The sequence below is a fragment of the Spermophilus citellus genome, assembly GCF_964194105.1.
Source record: "Spermophilus citellus genome assembly, chromosome: 3".
Classification (NCBI taxonomy): Eukaryota; Metazoa; Chordata; class Mammalia; order Rodentia; family Sciuridae; genus Spermophilus; species Spermophilus citellus.
The window spans coordinates 6,582,662-6,601,659 of NC_138184.1; the positions used below are offsets into that span (position 1 = coordinate 6,582,662).

The following is an 18,998-nucleotide window of genomic DNA, read 5'->3' on the forward strand; positions in this document are numbered from 1 at the left end:
GCCACAGAATAAGAAAGGATGATTTTTTTTTTCTTTTAAGAAAATGTGTCATATTATACCACCCCTGAATCCTCACTCACTTGGACACCTGAATAAGCATATACATTTAAAATAAGCTTGATATCTTCATCACTTTTAAAAATATTCCAATTTCAGACAATTCACAACATATCTTTTTCCCCATGTTACAATTTATCACGGTCCCATAAGAATATGAACAAATCTAAATATTTTAATGGAGAGAGAGGAAAAAGGGCCTAGTGACATATACTGGATTTTCAAACTAATGAAGTTAGTGACCATGGTGTAACCAGTGTGACCACCAAACCAGGTGGAAGGTGGAGAAGTGATTCCAAGAGTCCCCAGTTAGCCTGAGAATACAACTACAGAAGGGTGGGACTGGAGGAGAGAGTCACTCGCTTAAACCAGTGCATGACAAGCTCCAGGGGTAGATGGGCATGTGTGTTTAAGGAAGAGATTCCAAGAAAACCACCTTGCCTGGTGCTCTGACTTACCCTTTTGAGCTTGATCCCTGTTGCAAAGGGGCAAAATTGCGACATATGCAGTCGAGGGGGAGAAATAAAGAATGTCTACATGTCTCTGCCCTTTTCAATGCTTTATTCACTCAAAGCACTCAATACAGTTTCACTCTATAGGTTCTTAATCAAGAAAGTGACAGTCCTTAATGCTAGGCACTGTGATAGACAACATCAGTTCACATCAGACAATTCTAGATTAATTCTAAGCACTGCAAATACACCTAATCATGACAGGCTCATGACAGACACTCCCTCTGCATGCTGAGCTCAAAAGTCTCAGGCCTTAGGCTTCACGTCCAGCACACTCACTCAGACCACGGTGATCAGGTCCGGAACCAAGGCAGGCTTCTCCTGGCGTGGAGTGGACGACTGGTGGAGGAGAGGGTGGTAGGGAGGAGCTATGGCTCTCACCCAGGTCCAGACGAGGGGGTAGAGTTGGAGAGCCGTGAGGATCACGCAGAGGATCAGGAACGATGACGAGTGTTGGGATGTCAGGTCCTCGTCAGGCTCTCCAGCTCGTGTGCATCCTTGTTTCGGCTGGCTTGAATCCCTTTTCATTAACTCTATTATTCATACTGCATTTTGGGGCTTTCAATCCTTATCAGCTACCAACAGATTTCAGAAACATCTGGTCTGGTGGTCTCCACTAGGGCCTTCTCGCCTTTCCCTCTTATCAGGTGAGGACAGCCTGCCAGAGCGTCACTCTGTTTATCAGGGTGAAGGGACGTGACTTGTCTGAGGGCCATACTGGAGGGCTCTGTTAGATGTGACTGGTGAGACTGCAGGTTTCAAACTGGAGTTTTTAAAATGGATTTGCATAGGCTCAGGCCTAAGGACATCTTGAAAATCCTTTTAGGAACCAGCATTGGAACCTTTATAGAAGGTTCTTCTAAACATTTAATTAGTCAGATCCATATTAATAGGAATCCATAAGCATGAGACCTAGTCAAAAAAAAATTAACTTCTTTTACAATGAAAGTCAAACTGGAGACCAGGGATCTGACCCCAAGATGTAACATGCCTCAATTCATACTGAGATGCAATTGTTTTTTTAAAAAAATATATACATTTTACATATATACTTACATCTATATATGCATGTGTTGCTCATATATAAATGTGACACAATACATACTTACATCTATATATGCACGTGTTGTTCATATATAAATGTGTTGCTCAGGATCCAACCCTGTGCCTCCCATGTGCAAGGCAAGTGCTCTACCACTGAGCCACAACCCCAGCCCCTTTGGATGAAATTTTTAAAGAAAATTCACAAGAACTTTAAAGGACAACAATTTTAACCATGTAAAAATAGAGTTTCTCCACTCACCTGGAGTCCAGGGTATTCCTAAGAAGGACAGGGGTTGCCAATTTTGATGTTTACAATGAAAAGGGATCCAAGGAAAATCGTGAAATTGAATTAGACACCCCAATAAAACAGTTTTCAGACATGAAATATGAAGTCAGCACCAACTAAGAAAACACAAAAATAGTGATTCCAAATTAAATCATCTGAAGTCCTAGATGACTGAGATTCTGATCAACACTAAGAAAAGATGGAACATCAGGCAGCCCACATCATGAGCTTAGACCGTCCTGCTGTGCAGCCTCCACAGGGCACTTTTAATGTCCCTGTTCCTCAGGCTGTAGATGAAGGGGTTCAGCATGGGGGTGACCACAGTGTACATCACGGAGGACACCACATCTTTCTTGGGGGAGGATGACACTGCTGAATGAAGGTACCCCACAATGCCTGTTCCATAAAATAAGCCAACAACTGAGAGGTGAGAGCCACAGGTGGAGAAGGCTTTGTACTTCCCACCTGAGGAAGGGATCCTCAGGATGGAGGAAACAATCTTATAATAAGAGAAAATGATTCCTGAGACTGGAAAAAATCCAAAGATGGCACCAGTAAAATACATGACTATAGTATTGGTTAATGTATTAGTACAGGGAAAATTAAGTAGTTGAGATGGATCACAGAAGAAATTACCAATTTCCACATCCTTGAAGTATTTGAGTTGTAGAGCAATCAAATTGTGCAGCTGGGAGTCCAAAAGGCTAACCAGAAAAGGCAGAAAAACTAAGAAGCCACAGAGGCGAGGGTTCATGATGATCATATATTGCAAGGGGTGACAGATGGCCACATACCGGTCATAGGCCATCACAGTTAGAAGCAGATCATCCATACATCCAAAAATGCTAAATAGAGATATTTGTGTCAGGCAGCCTACATAGGAGATGGCTCTCCTGTGAGTTTGGATGTTCATGAGCATCTTTGGGACTGTGGTGGAGATGAAGCAGATGTCAGCCAAGGACAGGTTGGAGAGGAAGAAGTACATGGGGGTGTGGAGGTGGGGGTCAGAGCTGACAGCCAGGATGATGAGTAGGTTCCCGAGCACTGTGACCAGATACATGCACAGGAACAGTCCAAAGAGAAGGGGCTGCAGGTCTGGGTCCTCTGACAGTTCCATGAGATAGAATTCTGAGATACCTGTTAGATTTTGTTCTTCCATATTCCTTGTACACCTTGGGTAAAAGGAAAATGGTTGAAAAATGAAACAAGTGGTTACTCAGAACTCTATATATTTTGAATTAACCTTTGATAGCCATAAACTATTAGCAACACTTCTCATTTGTAATAAACCTTGTCTTAGAATTGTTCATACTTCAGAAATGCTCAACTGAACAAATTTCAAAGATAAATAATATTAGAGATTAAAAAATACCTATCTCAGTAAAATAATGCCTACTCATTTAAGAAAAAGATATAACAATACTTTTGTGCATTAAAAAAGTCTTTTTAATTAAATAAATTAAGAAGCACTATGACACTTCTCAAAAGAAGAAATAAAAATGGCCAAAAAATGCAAATGAACATATGAAAACATGTTCAATATCCCTAGCAATCAGAGAAATCCTAAAACAGCTGCCCTGAAATTTTTCCTCAATCCAGTTAGAATGGCAGTTATCAAGAATACAATATATAATAAACACTGGCAAGGATGTGAGGGAAAATGTTCACGCATGTGTTGTTGGTGGGACAGCAAATTAGTACAACCACTATGAAGAGTGATAGAGTTTCCTCAAGTGTAGGTATGAGGCTGGGGATATGGCGTAGTGATAGAGTGCTTGTCTAGCATGCCCAAAGCTCAGGTTCAATATCCAGCAACTCAAAAAAATAAATAAATAAAATAAAAAGAATGAAATCACCAACGACCCATCTCTCCTACTCCTTAGTATTTATCCAAAATAACTAAAATCAGCATAGTATAATGATACATCCCCATCAATGTTTATAGCACTGTAACTCACAATCACCAACATATGGAACCAGCCCATCTGGATTACTAAGAAGGATGCATTTCCTACTACTGTGGGTGTGATATCTACGAAAAGTAGAAGCAGTTTGGGTGGAAAGCACATTTTGAATAAGAATTCTGCTCCCCCTGCTACAACCAAAAACATACACTTCACATTCTTCATAGCAGAAACTTTGCATGTCGTTCACTTGGCCTGACACTGGAGACATGGAAGATACTGAAGCTATCTGGCCAGGTGAGGTCAAGGAGGACAGTTGGAATTACTAATGAACATGTTTGTCCTCATTATGAGGAAACAGTACTTCCCAGGGTCTCTCCCACAAGCTGGGGTTAGGGTTAGGGTTAGGGTTAGGGTTAGGTATTTGTGTTTACCTGGTCACAATGCTTCTCTGCTGGGTCATGACCAAGGAATGCACGTCCGAAAACAGGCCCATGCCCGGCAAAGGGTGAGACTTTACCCCCAGGATAAATACATGTATCCAGCTTTGACAAGGATTCAGCATCAGATAGGATCTTCCTGATGCACATGCAGGTGTGGGACCCTCAATACTGGAGCCATTCGACTGTGACAAAAGGGACAGGCTGACTATTGCCTATTAAATGGCCTTGGAAGCCCAAAGAACAGAGCTCCTAATTAGCCAAATTGCTCTGTGTTCCTCCAGTCTCTAAGGACTTCCTCACGCTAATGGAGGAGGAAGACAAAGAGAAGATGAAGGCCACAGATTGTTACCAGTATATTCATCTACTCTGTAGGAAATCTGTGTGGACTGTTCACGTCTTTCATTCCTGTCTGTCTGCAAGTCTTCAAAATAACTCACTTACATTTTAAAAGGGATTTATGTGAGAAACATAGTAAAACATTTGTAAGAACACATGTCAGATAGTTCCTCTTATTGCACCACTGACCTCATGCAGAGAAAACTGAGTCCAAGGAGAGGTGAAGTGACTTGTTCAAGGAGACAAACAATTGAGATGTGATCAGTTTTTCAAGTCTGACATTTGTGTACATTACATGATTTTACTTTAATGCAATATAATCGAAAAAAATAAACCCACTCTCGGTCAACACCAAGTAGCTTTTCTTTTTTTTTTTTTTTTTTTTTTTTAAAGAGAGAGTGAGAGAGGAGAGAGAGAGAGAGACAGAGAGAGAGAGAGAGAGAGAGAATTTTTAATATTTATTTTTTAGTTCTCGGTGGACACAACATCTTTGTTGGTATGTGGTGCTGAGGATCGAACCCGGGCTGCACGCATGCGAGGCGAGCGCGCTACCGCTTGAGCCACATCCCCAGCCCCCAAGTAGCTTTTCATTATGCTGGGTTTTCAACAATTTTCTTTCTCCTCTAATCTCACCCCCTGTAGCTACCTTTTCATGCTGAGCAGGGACACTTGAAATCACTGCTGTGCTTTCCTTCTGGTTTTGTTTTTATGTACTTTATGTACTTTCTTCCAGGGTCACAGAATTTCGCTACATGAAAAATTCAGTATATTTGTCTGACACCCCTAAGCTCAGTGTTTTCGAGAGCCCTTCAGTTTCTCTGTGACCTGGATTTCCCTCTTTGCCCCTCCCAGCTATTCATCCCATTAAAAGAACTGGATTATTTCTATTTCTTGGGTGAGTACAAAGTGACAAATCACAATAGAGGGAGAGAAAGGTATATTTTGAGATGTCTGCAATTGAAGCATTTAAAAATACTCAGAAAATAAAGCCAGTGTCAGTGTGGCTCAGGTGTCCATCTGGGGCGTCACCGGTGGCTTCACATTTCTGGTTGCTATGTCTGAAGATTGTCTGGAGATTATTAAATCAAGAATTTCATCATAAACTAAACAAACTTTTACTTCTTTTACTTTATGTTGATATTAGTCCATGTCACCAACCAAAGCAGGTTACCTGTTCTCCTTCCCATTTGGTAGCCAAAGTCCCCGGAAAATACAATGACAATGTGGCCTTCTTATATTTTCTCTCTATTTTATTTAATAAATTAGGAGGGTTTCAGGGAAATTCTTTAAATTCCACACCAAGTACCTAAAAGTAATGTCACAATCTTTGATTAGGATGGAAAATATAGAAAATAGAAAGAGTGTTGAAGTTAGAGACATTTCCTCAATCGTACACTGATTCTTACACCTGAGAATTTAGGCAACATCCCCTGCCTCTCGAGCCTAAGACTCCTCAGGAGCCAATGAACTGCATTAGTACATTTCTTCCAACCTCTTCAAATGATTATATATAAATTGTCATGAGCCAGGCAAACTATAGTTCTCCATCAATGATAGCTCCTATTATTATATAAAAAGATTTGTTTTCCAATGCATATTCCTAGAATTCATAAGTCATTCGGTATTAGAAATTGTGTGACTTGCATCATGATACAAAACATGCTTTTATTACATAATCTGAACACCAGGCATCTCTCATAGGGCATTGCACTCCTGGAGTTAGGTTCACCTCTAGTATGTATCCATGTACACAGCAATAGCATCATCTGTACCACATTCAACTTGAAGGGGTATATATTGAGGTTTTATTACATTGGTCAATAAACAATCAACTGTCTTAATCTTTATCATTTGTGAGGTCCTTATGGGTAGACTATGGACAATTTCCAAAGACCGTGATAACCTTGTCACCTATTTTTATCAACTTCAATAAAGACAGAGAATTGTTTATTTTATTAAAGGTTTTATTAGGTGATAACACATACAAAATCTGAAAGAAGTACATTTGGAGTTCGTGGAGCACTTTCTCAAGAAAAATTCAGAGCTACTGGATACCCTTGTTGTGTCTGCACATGGAATGACAGCAGTTTAATGTGATGCTCTAGTGAGACCCTATTGTTGGAAGAGAACCAAGGTTATTCTTTTTGACTTCAGGTCCAAGAGCAGCAGAGTCAAAACTGTGGAAATGTCCCCTACAGAAGAGAGGTACATATGCCATCTGCCTGTTCTTCTGTAGGATATTTTTGCTGACAGACTGGTGTCTTGGTGGGTGGTGGGCCATACGGAGAGGGACAGCTCCACCTTCTTGGGGTACTTAGGAACTAGTGCACTGATGGAAGGATAGGCCTGGTCCTCCCTTGTTCTGTCACCTGCTTGCACACACTGACAAGCCAGCTTCTGTGTTCTGAGATTCTCCATCAGAGTCCCTTGTGGCTAGGAATTAGGAGAGGCCTCTGGCCACCATCCTACAAGAACCTGAATCCTGCCCACAGCTGCATGAAGTACCTTTGCAGCAGATCCTCAGCTGTGAAGCCACAAAATGGCTGAAACCCCGGCTTGCACCTCAGCTGCAGTCTTCTAAGATGTTCTGACAGAACAGTGGGGTAGAAAGTTTCTAAAACTCTTTGTAAAGACCAATGGTTTCTAATATGCAATCCTGCATCAAATTGATAGAAGAAATCAGAATTGGAGTCTTATCCATACTAGCAAAAAACATACATCGCAAAGGAATGGTGATTCCAAACCACAGGCCAGTAGTATAGAAAGAAAAAACAGGAAATCTTGTCATTTGATACAACATGGATGAAACCATATGACATTCTCTTAAAAGAGGCGAGTCAGTCATAAATCTCCCTTAAGTATGGTATCTAAAATATTCCAACTCATGAAAACAGAGATTAAAAGGGTGTTTACCAGAGGATTGGTATGAGTAGATGTTGCTCCAAGGACACAAAATTTTAATTGGGAGAAATAACTTCAAAAGATGCATTATATACCACTATGATTTAAATGAACAAAAAAATTATGTGCTTCACATAAATGGGAAACCATATACAAAATGGGGTGATATTTTCAAAACACAAATCTTATGAGTCAAGTATCTACAATGGACAAAGAAATCTTAGAGGTCAGAAGCAAATGCACTCTGTACCATTGCAAAATGAGCAAGTAAGTGAGAAGTCATTTTTCCAAAGTATACATAGTGCCTGCCAATAGACATCTGGAAGATGTTGAATTAATCATGGCTAAATGCAAATCAAAAGCACAGTGAGATTATTAACATTAATCATAGAGGACAGCGGATTTTGTAACAGCACATTTGTAAATGCATATAACCCAACTTTATGAATTTCACATACTCCTCAAGTATTGCCAAGGATATGAACATTTTGGTAGCTGTACACATTAGAATGTGAAATGTGCTCAGCTATACTTCAAACAACTAAACGTAAAATGACCATACAACACAGAAGTTCCACTCTGAGATTATTACTACAATAATTAAAACACTCATATGCACTTGCTTGCTTATTAACTAGGTCAGGGAAAAAGGTTTGCTTGGGGATTTTGTCATTATGCACAATCACTGAGCATACTTAAGTGAAGATGGGTAAGGGTTAATGTACGCAGGTTCTTATTGACTAAATACCCCAAATAGGATAATTACACAATTGTCCAAAACTGGATAACCGGAAAGACAGCCTGTGTGTATCCATGCAGTGGAATAGTATTCAGCCAGAACAAGGACTGGGACTGGATAACATTACCAGTGAAAGAGTCATAAGAACAGAGGAAAAGAAGAAATAAGGGAAGGAGGGAGAAAAGAAAGAGAGAGAGCAAAGAAGAAAGAAAAAATAGGAAGGAAGGAAGGAAGGAAGGAAGGAAGGAAGGAAGGAAGGAAGGAAGGAAGGAAGGGAGGGAAAAGCAAAGATCACAAATGATGCAGCATGTTTCAGAGACATTATGTCACCATGAAAGCAAAGGACAAACTCACTTTCAGGACTGCATTCCAGGTTTCATGTTGAAAACACAACCATTCTTACAAAGATGAGGCTACATATCTAGGAGTTGGGCTCCGTTCCATGTTCCAGGTGAGCATGAATTTCAAGCTCAGTCTCTTTTCAGAAGTTAGCAAATTTCAAAGAACTTCCCCCAAGCAATGTTTTCAGGATCGAATAAAGCCATGCATGTAAAGGACAGACACACTCTGAGTATTGCCAGCACTTGGCTGTGATGGTTTTCATTCATTTTCTTCCAGGGAAAAGAGGGATACAACCAAATTGAGGTCAAGAAACTTAAAGAAACAATTTTTGAGAAATGTCCCTGAACACAGGTTATAAGTGTTGGCTCTCATGTTGGAATCTCAGCAAGGCCTGTTAGACAACATGACACACTTGAGACTTCGTGAACCATGGGTAGGGAAGAGTTAACACGGGAGGTTGCTGAAGAGAAAAAAGAAATGAACATCGGGAAAAGGAAAGTCACTAGAGTTTTGGGAATACAAGAAATTAAGCATGAAATTTAGGGTAGAAAAGAGTTAAGATATTGTAATTCAGTGCATTGTTCCTCAGGGGACACAACATTTCCTGAGTTCTGAGGTCAGTGATCCATCAAGGTCTAGAAGTTGCTCTGCTGAGGAGTCTCCCCAGGGCCCCCTTCACATCCTTGTTCCTCAGGCTGTAGATGAAGGGGTTCAGCATGGGGGTGACCACAGTGTACATCACTGAGGCAACGGAGCTTGCCTGGGCAGAATGGGTCAGAGCAGAGGTGAGGTAAACCCCAAGTCCTGTTCCACAGAACAAGGAGACCACGCAGAGGTGGGACCCACAGGTGGAAAAGGCTTTGGACTTGGTCTTCATGGAGGAAATCCTCTGTAAGGAGGAGATAATCTGAGAGTAAGAATAGAGGATCCCAGTGACAGGAAACACACCCAGTAGGGCAGTCGCCAGGTACACAAACAAGTTATTGATAAAGGTGTCAGAGGTGGCCACCTTGAGAAGCTGAGCCAGTTCACAGAAGAAATGTGGGATTTCAGTGCCCGTGGAGAAGGTCAGTCGCTTCAACAGTAGAATATGAATCAGGGAGACCCAGGACAGGATGAGCCAAGACAGCAGCACCAGGTGGACACACAGCCGGGGGTTCATGATGACTGTGTATTTCAGAGGGTGGCAGATGGCCACAAAGCGGTCATAGGCCATTATTGTCAACAGAATATTATCCACTCCAACTAAAGTTGTAAAAAAATATGTCTGAGTGAGGCACTGGATGTAGGAGATGTCTTTGCTATGTGCCTGGATGTTCACCAGCATCTTTGGGACCGTGGTGGAGATGAAGCAGATGTCAGCCCAGGACAGGTTGGAGAGGAAGAAGTACATGGGGGTGTGGAGGTGGGGGTCAGAGCTGACGGCCAGGATGATGAGCAGGTTCCCCAGCACTGTGACCAGGTACATGCACAGGAAGAGCTCAAAGAGAAAGGGCTGCCATTCGGGATCCTCTGAGAGGCCCAGGAGGAGGAACTGTGTCAGAATTGTGTCGTTTTCTGCTTCCATGGAGCTGATGATCTGCTGAGAAAGGAGGTAAATGCATGTTCAATAAAGAATAAATTTGTACCTCGGGTATTTACCACCTTTTAATACCACCCTTCTATTTGATCTTGGCAATCACTGTGATTCCCTCCTCGAAGCGGCAGCTCATTTCTCATTTAAATGTATATAAGCATCCACACTTCCTTTAATGCAGCATAAATTTCTTCTCTTTATCAGGGATGTCCTGTGTTAATACTTCCATTTGAATTTATGGACATCAACCAATGTTATATTTTATAGTGCCATTCCAACATAACACCAGACATTCCATGTAGTTTCTCTGATGATCTCTAGATATACTGCTTTTTTTTTGGGAAAACCTCCACATTAGTGATTAACCTACATACCATCTTTTTATGATTTGACTGTTTATAAGGAAATGACATTTCACTGTCAGTGCCTTAAATTTTTTTCCTTTAAAATGAGTTTATTGTTGTTACATTGTTGGTATGGTTTAAAAATGCCTCTGTTCATGGTGGCAGTTTCAATACATGATAGCTATTATTATAATTATGATCATCCTTTTAATTATAATACTCTGGATATGTAAGTGTCCAAAGGTGGGCTACAGAGTTCTCATTTATTGGGTTCTTGAGATGGAATTCTAAGAATTGAATTTTAGTCCACCGACCTACAACCTTGTGGTCCTGAAAAAGTCTAATTCTCTTAAAAGCAAATATTTCACCTCTGCAGTAGGAGAAATAAATACTAAATACATGGTAGGATTGAACATTTAAATTAATTAAAATGATTTAATTGTTCTCCTACAATGGATTCTCATAAGTGTGAAATTCTGTTCTTACGACCTCAATAGGTCATCCTTGCATTTCTATCATGAATCAATATCACCTTTAACCGTGGCTGCCATCTGTATGCAATTCTGATTATTGTCAATTCAACATTTCCTCTTTGAACTATGTAAATTAGAGAAGGAAATAAAGGGTACCACCATTAAGATCAAATACAAGGCAGGATAATGTCTCCCTGCTTGAATGGGTGATCGTCAAAATAGATGATAGACATAATGGATTAAATTTTTCAAAAACTTAAAAATCCTGTAATGTTTATTGGAAAATTATGAGTTAAAAATTAATGATCACATTCTCTCTGACACAAAAAAAATGTTAATGTTATGAATTCCCACAGGTTTTTAATTAATTAAAGTCAGAGAAACATCACTGAAGACCAATTTAGTATGTGAGGGTGGGTAGAAGACTCTTCTCTGAAATAGTAATACTTACCTCAATTAGGGAGGAAGGGTCATTGTTAATCACTGGAGATGAGGAAGGAAGAAGCCTTCTAGGCTAAGAGGTGAGAATGTGTAGTTGCCCTGTGGGGTGGTCCACTCAGTATAAGAGAGGCTTTGAGAGTCCTGGTGATGGTGAACTGGGGATGAGGCTCATTAAGGACAGAGTGTGAGACCAATTAAAGCTTCCTTTAGCTGATTTATTATCCTGTAGGCCCTGAGGTAGTGAGGGTTTTGGCTCATCATTTACCTTTCAGGGACTCACATGCTACACCAGCCACATTTTCAGTAGTGAACAAATACAATTGTTGGAGACATAACAAAGATTGAAATAAAAAATGTGTCCTCTAACATAAAGGAGAAGACGTCATGCCTGTCACATGCGTGAAGATTCACAAACAGGAGTAGTGATATTAAATACAATGCATTTATGTTTATTTTAAAAGCATAACGCATGATGAAAAGGATCAATGATTCCATGAATTGAAACTGTTCATTGTAAGGAAGTTTGTTAACATCCTCCATATAAAAATAGATCGATTAATAGTAATCCTAGATATGATCACAGTTAAAACTGCATTTGAAAAACACTATCAGGCATTTCTGTGCTTACCATCCAGGGCTGAGACGGCCTGCAAACCATGGACATTTTCCTGACTCAGTAAAAAATGGTGGTTTTCAAACAACAGCCAAAAGGAAATGTTACCTTCAAATGCTACAGATTTGTATTAGATCCACGAACATGCCAAGGCATCCTCTTCCAACTTCAGTCATTTGATATTTTCCTAAGCTTTCAAAGGAATTGGGAAAGGGAGGAGAGAAATTTAGATTAATAAACATCTGAAAAAAAAAAACCAGTAGATGCTGTTCTTGGTAGAGCTGCTGTGGACACTAATGTGAGACAATAACTATAAAAATACAGAATTAGTAAGAGACAGATAACTAGAGACAGATCTGCTGGTAGAAAGTGGAACGGAAAACTCCAGTCACACTTGGAAGAAGGTAGGTAAGAGGTCTTTGGTGAGTTGTTAATAAATAGGAATTGGAGGCAGAAACTTGACAGGAGGGTACAATTACAAACAAGAGTGGAGAAGAGTTAGGATCAACAGAAACAAAAGAAAACAAAGCACACACTGGTCCTGGGGTGGATCCCAAGAACACAAAGGGAAGCAGAAGAACAGCTGGAAGAGACCTGTCAATGGAAACTAAAATTCCTTTAGAGGAACTTCACAGCCTAGAGGAATTGGGGGCTTCCTGGGCATTATGGTCCTAGATCAAAGCCCAGCGCCCACTTTCTCTCCTGCCTGCTCCACCAGGACACCAGCTCTCATGAGCGGTTGTCACTGAAGCATTCTCTTCACCACAGTCTGTGACTAAGAAGGGTACAGGGTTTTTATACAGGATGTGATTAGAGAACTACTTGTAAGGGGCACCAGGAGCATTATTAAATTGTCTACTGCCTCAGGGTTTGAATTCTCAGAGTTCCTCATTAAATAAATTGTTCTGTCTTCTTTCTACTCTACAAGCAATTCAGCTCCCTTGGGATACAAAGAAGAGAGCACACAGGAAAATTTTCAGTCAATTTTGTTTTCATTTAGACCGATGTGAATGTAATTTCTATTTTTATTCCAAGGAAAACCTCTTTCCCCCCCCTAAGTTTGATTTTAAAGCTATGAGATTTACTCTTAGGAATGTTTAATTCCTACAAAGAACCAATCTCAGGAGCAGTCTCTCTCTTGGATAATGCCTCCTTAGTTGAACCTTTTGAGATGTTATGAATACTATGATGTCCACAATATTTTGAAGGAAAATAAGTCCTTTCTCTTCAATGTTTTTCAATTTTTTAATTATTCAAATTTATTTTTCATATTTTTAGTTAAAAGTGTATGTTCAACTTGTGAAACTTGTCTATGAGTATCATATACTGTGAAATGACTAAACCCAGATAATTAACGTAGGCATAATCTCACAGTTATTTTTGTGGGGAGAACACTTAACATCCACTCAGCATTTCCCAGTACATTATACCACCGTTAACTGTGGTCACCATGGTGTACATCTGATCTCTTGAACTAATTCCTCATCTCTAATTAGAATTTTGTATCCTTTGCCCAACATTTTCCAACAATGCTCCCAACTGTCCTAGCCTCAGGAAATCTCCATTCTATTACCTATTTCTCTGAGATCAACTTCATCCAATACAGAGAGGAATGAGATCATGGAGATTTCATCTCCCTGTGCCTAGCTCTTTTGATTTAATAACTATCCTTCAAGTTTATTCTGATGGATGTAAATGACAGGATTTCCTCTATTTTATGCCTTTTTAATTGACATATGTGTGATATTAGGAAACTATTGATTTTTTTGCACTACTTACAACCTCCTCCGACCCTTTAGTGATTCAGAGTGTCACCCTAGTCTGTAATCAAGGTGTTAGAGAGGGCTGCTTCACCTCAAGGCTCCACAGTGGAAGAGGGCCTGTGGGTGCATTTCTTGCTTGCAGGCTCACTCCCAGGGCTGGGGCTAGGGTTTGGTTCCTTTCAGGCTGGTGGATGAAAGACTGCCTTGGTCCTTGACACTTGAATCTCTCAGGACAAGCTCTCAACATGGATGTTGGCTTCCATGAGAGCTAGTGAGCACATAACAGAGCAACAACCAGCCTCAAATTAAAATCCAGTGTCTATTCTATAATCTCAGATGTGACATTTCATCCTTTTGCCAGTTTATGTTAGCCAGTTTGGTTGTTGCTGCTCCTGTGACCAAAATATCCATCAAGAACAACTTAGAGGAAGGAAAGCTTATTTGAGCTCATGGATCCAGAGGTTTGGTCCACAGTTGGCTGAGTCCATTGCTTTGGGCACAAGTGAGGTTGGACATCATGATGGAAGGGGAGGTGGGGGAGCACTGCTCCATTTATAGGTGGTGAAGAAATAGGAGAGGAAAAAGAGAAGGGGTTTTACTGCAAATGAGCTCATTCAGGGTATACTCCAGTGCCCCACCTCTTGCAGCCTTGACCTACCTGCCTAGAGTTACCAGTCAGTCAGTCCATTCACATTAGGATGGACTAATTAGGTCTATAACTCTCATGATTTAATCATTTTACCTCTTAATATTCCTCCAGTAACACAGGAGCTTTGGGGAAACCTCATCCAAACTACAATGTTGTTGGTTGGAAGCAAAATGGGGTTCCAGGACACACTCAAGGGGATGAGTGTGGGCAATGGTATGAATTTGAGAAGCGAGGCTCAGTGAGCACGTGAAAGCTGCCTTCTTAATTCTTGAGTTCCAAGAAGAACCTCACAAGGCTGTAGAGATGTTGCTGTGCTCTCCAGCACAGTCCAGAACTCATCACAACAACAAAGCCTGAGCAAAACTTCCTCCATACTTGACAAGGGCATAAAAATTGGCTCTGATATTTGCATTTCTGAAGATTCTACCATGCCATTCCAGGACTTGTAGTCAGAAGAAGCAAAACTAGTTGCTCTTTCATCGTTAGAGTTCCTGTATTGCCATCATATCACATGTTCAACAATGTCCCTGGGGGCTTCTGATTTCCATTCTTCTAGAAATAGCTCATCTTGATGCAGAATGCAGAATTCCTTCAGATTAACTTATGTTCATGGTTCCTGAATGTTTAAGTAAATGTGCTTCATCCCTCTGTTCTTTTCTTTTTTTTATTGGTTGTTCAAAACTTTACAAGGCTCTTGACATATCATATTTCATACATAAGCTTCAAGTGAGTTATGAACTCCCAATTTTACCCCAAACACAGATTGCAGAATCGTATCAGTTACACATCCACATTTTTACATAATGCCATACTAGTAACTGTTGTATTCTGCTACCTTTCCTATCCTCTGCTATCCCCCCTCCCCTCCCCTCCCATCTTCTCTCTCTACCCCATCTACTGTAATTCATTTCTCTCCTTGTTTATTTTCCCATTCCCCTCACAACCTCTTATATGCAATTTTGTATAACAATGAGGGTCTCCCTCCATTTCCATGCAATTCCCCTTTTCTCTCCCTTTCCCTCCCACTTCATGTCCCTCTGTTCTTTTCTACTTGTTGAGTTGGATGAGAACGGATGTCCTTAGCTACCTTCCATATCCTATCCATGCAGCCACCATGGCTCAGAGGACTCTGTGTGAGGAATTCATAGATGTGTCATTAATTGATGTGACAGAATCTTAACAATATGCTGAATTAAATTGGGTATATATATATATATATATATATATATATATATATATATATATATATAAAGAAAGGGTCTCATGTAGCTGTGTGTCAGAAAGTAGAATAGTCTGACTTTGGTGAAATCAAATGATCAATGGCAGGCATTAGAGTATAATTTCAGGTCAAGAGACTGGATTTTGAGAGCTTTTTGAATGCTTAGAGAGGAACAAAAATGTAATATGATGCTGAACTCCTTTCTCAGAAGACAAAAGTGATCAGATGCTAGCATGGCTGTCAAAGATTAGGGCAGAAGACAATGGTGTGGAAAAACAAGAAATTTTGCTTGTTTCATCAAATGAATGAACTCACTCTCAAATGATTTATTTCCTCAAATTAATGGGTACAATGGTAACTTCTCACATTCCGTTTTGTCTTACCTTTTCTTATGATCAGAACACTCAAATGCTGTCCACGTATTCTATGTATTCTTCCTGTTGTTGCTATTTGAAAAAAAATTACATGATATTGAAAGTCCAAGATAATATATCCGGCTACATTGCCAAATTCATTTACTGATTTTAGAAGTTTTCAGGTGGACCTGTTTGGGTCTTCTAGGTATAGAATCATATCATCAGCAAATAGTGTCCATTTGAGTTCTTCTTTTCCTATGTGTATCCCTTTAATTTTTTTCATCTGTCTAATTGCTCTGGCCAGTGTTTCAAGAACTATGTTAAATAGAAGTGGTGAAATAGGGCATCTCTATGTTGTTCCAGTTTTTAGAAGGAATGCCTTCAATTTTTCTCCATTTAGAATGATGTTGGCCTGGGGCTTAGCATAGATAGCCTTTATAATATGTTCCTGTTATCCCTAATTTTTCTAGTGTTTTAAAAATGAAGGGGTGGTATCTTTTGTTAAATTTCTGCATCTATTAGGGTGATCATGTGATTCTTATCGTTAAGTCTATTGATGTGATAAATTACATTTATTGGTTTCAATATGTTGAACCATTCTTGCATCCCTGGGATGAATATCACTTGAATATGGTGCATGATCTTTTATATGTTTTTGTATTCAATTTGCCAGAATTTTATTGAGAATTTTTGCATCTATGTTCATTAAGGATAATGGTCTGAAGTTTTCTTTTTTTGCTGTGTCTTTGCCTGGTTTTGGAATCAGGGTGATATTGCCTCAAATCAAATGCATTTCTGTGACAAATCAAATGCATTCCAGTGACAAATCCTCAGAAAGGGAAAACTATCCCATTGACAATAGCCTCAAAACAAAACAAAACAAAACAAAACTTGGGAATCAAATTAACAAAAGAGATGGAAGGTCTATATAATGAAAATTACAGAACCCTAAAGAAAAAAAATCAAAAAATACCTTAGAAGATGGAAAGATCTACCTTGTTCTTGGATAGACACAATTAATATTATCAAAATGACCATAGTACAAAAAGTACTATACAGATTTAACAGAATTACAATCAAAATCCTAATGACATTCCTCATAGAAATAGAAAAGCAGACATGAATTTTATCTGGAAAAATAAGAGACTCAGAATAGCTAAAGCAATCATAGCAGTGAAGCAGGTGGCATCACTCTACCAGACCTTAAACTATATTACAGAGCAACAGTAACAAAAAGAGCATGATATTGGCACCAAAACATATTAGTAGTCCAATGGTACAGAACAGAGGACACAGAGACTAACTAACAAAATTACAATTATCTTATATTAGACAAGGTGCCAAAAAACATGCATTGGAGAAAAAGATATCCTCTTCAACAAATGGTGCTGGGAAAACTGGAAATGCATATGCAACAAAATGAAATTTAACCCCTATCTCTCACCATGCACAAAACTCAACTCAAAATGGATCAGAGACCCTGCATCTAATAGAAAAAGTAGGACTAATCTCCATCCTGTGGGGTTAGGCCCCAACTTCCTTAATAAGACTCCATTGGTGCAAGAAAATTAAAATCAAGAATCAATAAATGGGATGGATTCAAACTAAAAATTTCTTCTCAGCAAAAGAAACAATCTGTGAGGTGAATAGAGAGCCTACCCCTCACACATCAGATAGAGCACTAATATCTAGTGTATATAAAGAACTCAAAAAGCTAAGCACCAAAAAAATAAAAACCTAATCAATAAATGGGCCAAGACCTGAAGAGACACTTCTCAGAAGATGATACACAATCAATCAACAAATATATTAAAGAAGTTCATCATTGCTAGCAATTAAAAAATTGCAAATCAAAACTACTCTAAGATTTTATCTCTTTCCAGTGAGAATGGCAGCTATTATGAATACAAACAACAATAACTGTTGGCGAGGATGCAGGAAAAATAGGTACACTCATACACTGCTGATAGGACTGCAGATTGGTGTAGCCAATATGGATAGCAGTATGGAGATTCTTGGAGAATTAGGAATGGAACCACCATTTGACTCATCTATACCCAAATGACTTACAAACAGCATACTCCAGGGACTTAGCCACAACAGTGTTTATAGAAGCTCAGTTCACAATAGCTAAACTGTGGGACCAACCTAGATGCCCTTCAATAGATGAATGGATAAAAAATTTGACATATATATACACAATGAAATAATACTCAGCAATAAATAGAATAAAATCATGGCATTTTCAGGCAAATGGATAGAGTTAGAGAAAATAATGCTAAGTAAAGTTAGCCAATCCCCCAAAACCAAATGCAGAATGTTTTCTCAGACATAAGGAGGCTGATTCATAGTGGGGTAGGGTGAGGGAGCATGGGAGGAATAGACAAACTCTACATAGGGCAGAGGGGTAGGAGGGGAAGGGAGGAGGCAAGGGGTTAGAAATGATGGTGGAATGTGATGAACGTTATTATCCAAAGTACAGGTATGGAGACATGAATGGTGTGAATATACTTTGTATACAACCACAGATATGAAAAATTGTGCTTTATATGTGTAGTAATCTGTATTATAATGAATTCTGTTATCATATATAAATTAAAAAATCAATAAAAATATAAAAATTGCCAATGTCTTGGCTGGGCACAAGATCACGAGCCACCACACACCTTGTAGATTCAAACAGCAATTCTTTATTCCTGAACTCACACCGGCCTCTACACACGTTCTGGGGAAATCCAAGTTCTGCTGCCGCCCAATTCACCTACTCCACGAGCCTTTTTCCAAATCCTTTCTGAATCTCACGAGAACTCAAGCAGCAGGAATGCCCTATTCCCAGCAGCAATAATCTTCAACATCCAACTTCCCTAAAACCCAAGGTCTTAAACTGGGAACGCCTTAAACTTGTCTTAAACCGGGACGCCCTAAACCCAAGGAGCGGGATACTTCCTCAAACCTGCAGGATATACCCTAATCCTGGATCCACCCTGGTCCTTGAGCAGT

General features: G+C 39.6%; 3 protein-coding genes across 3 annotated transcripts in view; 1 reads left to right on the plus strand and 2 right to left on the minus strand.

The window, feature by feature from the left end:
- The window catches only part of LOC308645936 (olfactory receptor 7E24-like), a gene marked incomplete at both ends in the record, with an annotated part of 109,833 nt that overhangs the window by 8,146 nt on the left and 82,689 nt on the right, over window positions 1-18,998 (plus strand). The gene's annotated exons all lie outside the window — the stretch shown is intronic.
- LOC308645930 (olfactory receptor 7E24-like) lies at window positions 2,129-3,058 on the minus strand (the record flags this gene model as incomplete). Its single annotated transcript, XM_081288385.1, has 1 exon — window positions 2,129-3,058. The coding sequence occupies one exon, from the start codon at window positions 3,056-3,058 to the stop codon at window positions 2,129-2,131; it is 930 nt and encodes a 309-aa protein (XP_081144511.1).
- On the minus strand, window positions 9,193-10,134 carry LOC308645954 (olfactory receptor 7D4-like; the record flags this gene model as incomplete). Its single annotated transcript, XM_081288405.1, has 1 exon — window positions 9,193-10,134. The coding sequence occupies exon 1, from the start codon at window positions 10,129-10,131 to the stop codon at window positions 9,193-9,195; it is 939 nt and encodes a 312-aa protein (XP_081144531.1). The 5' UTR covers window positions 10,132-10,134.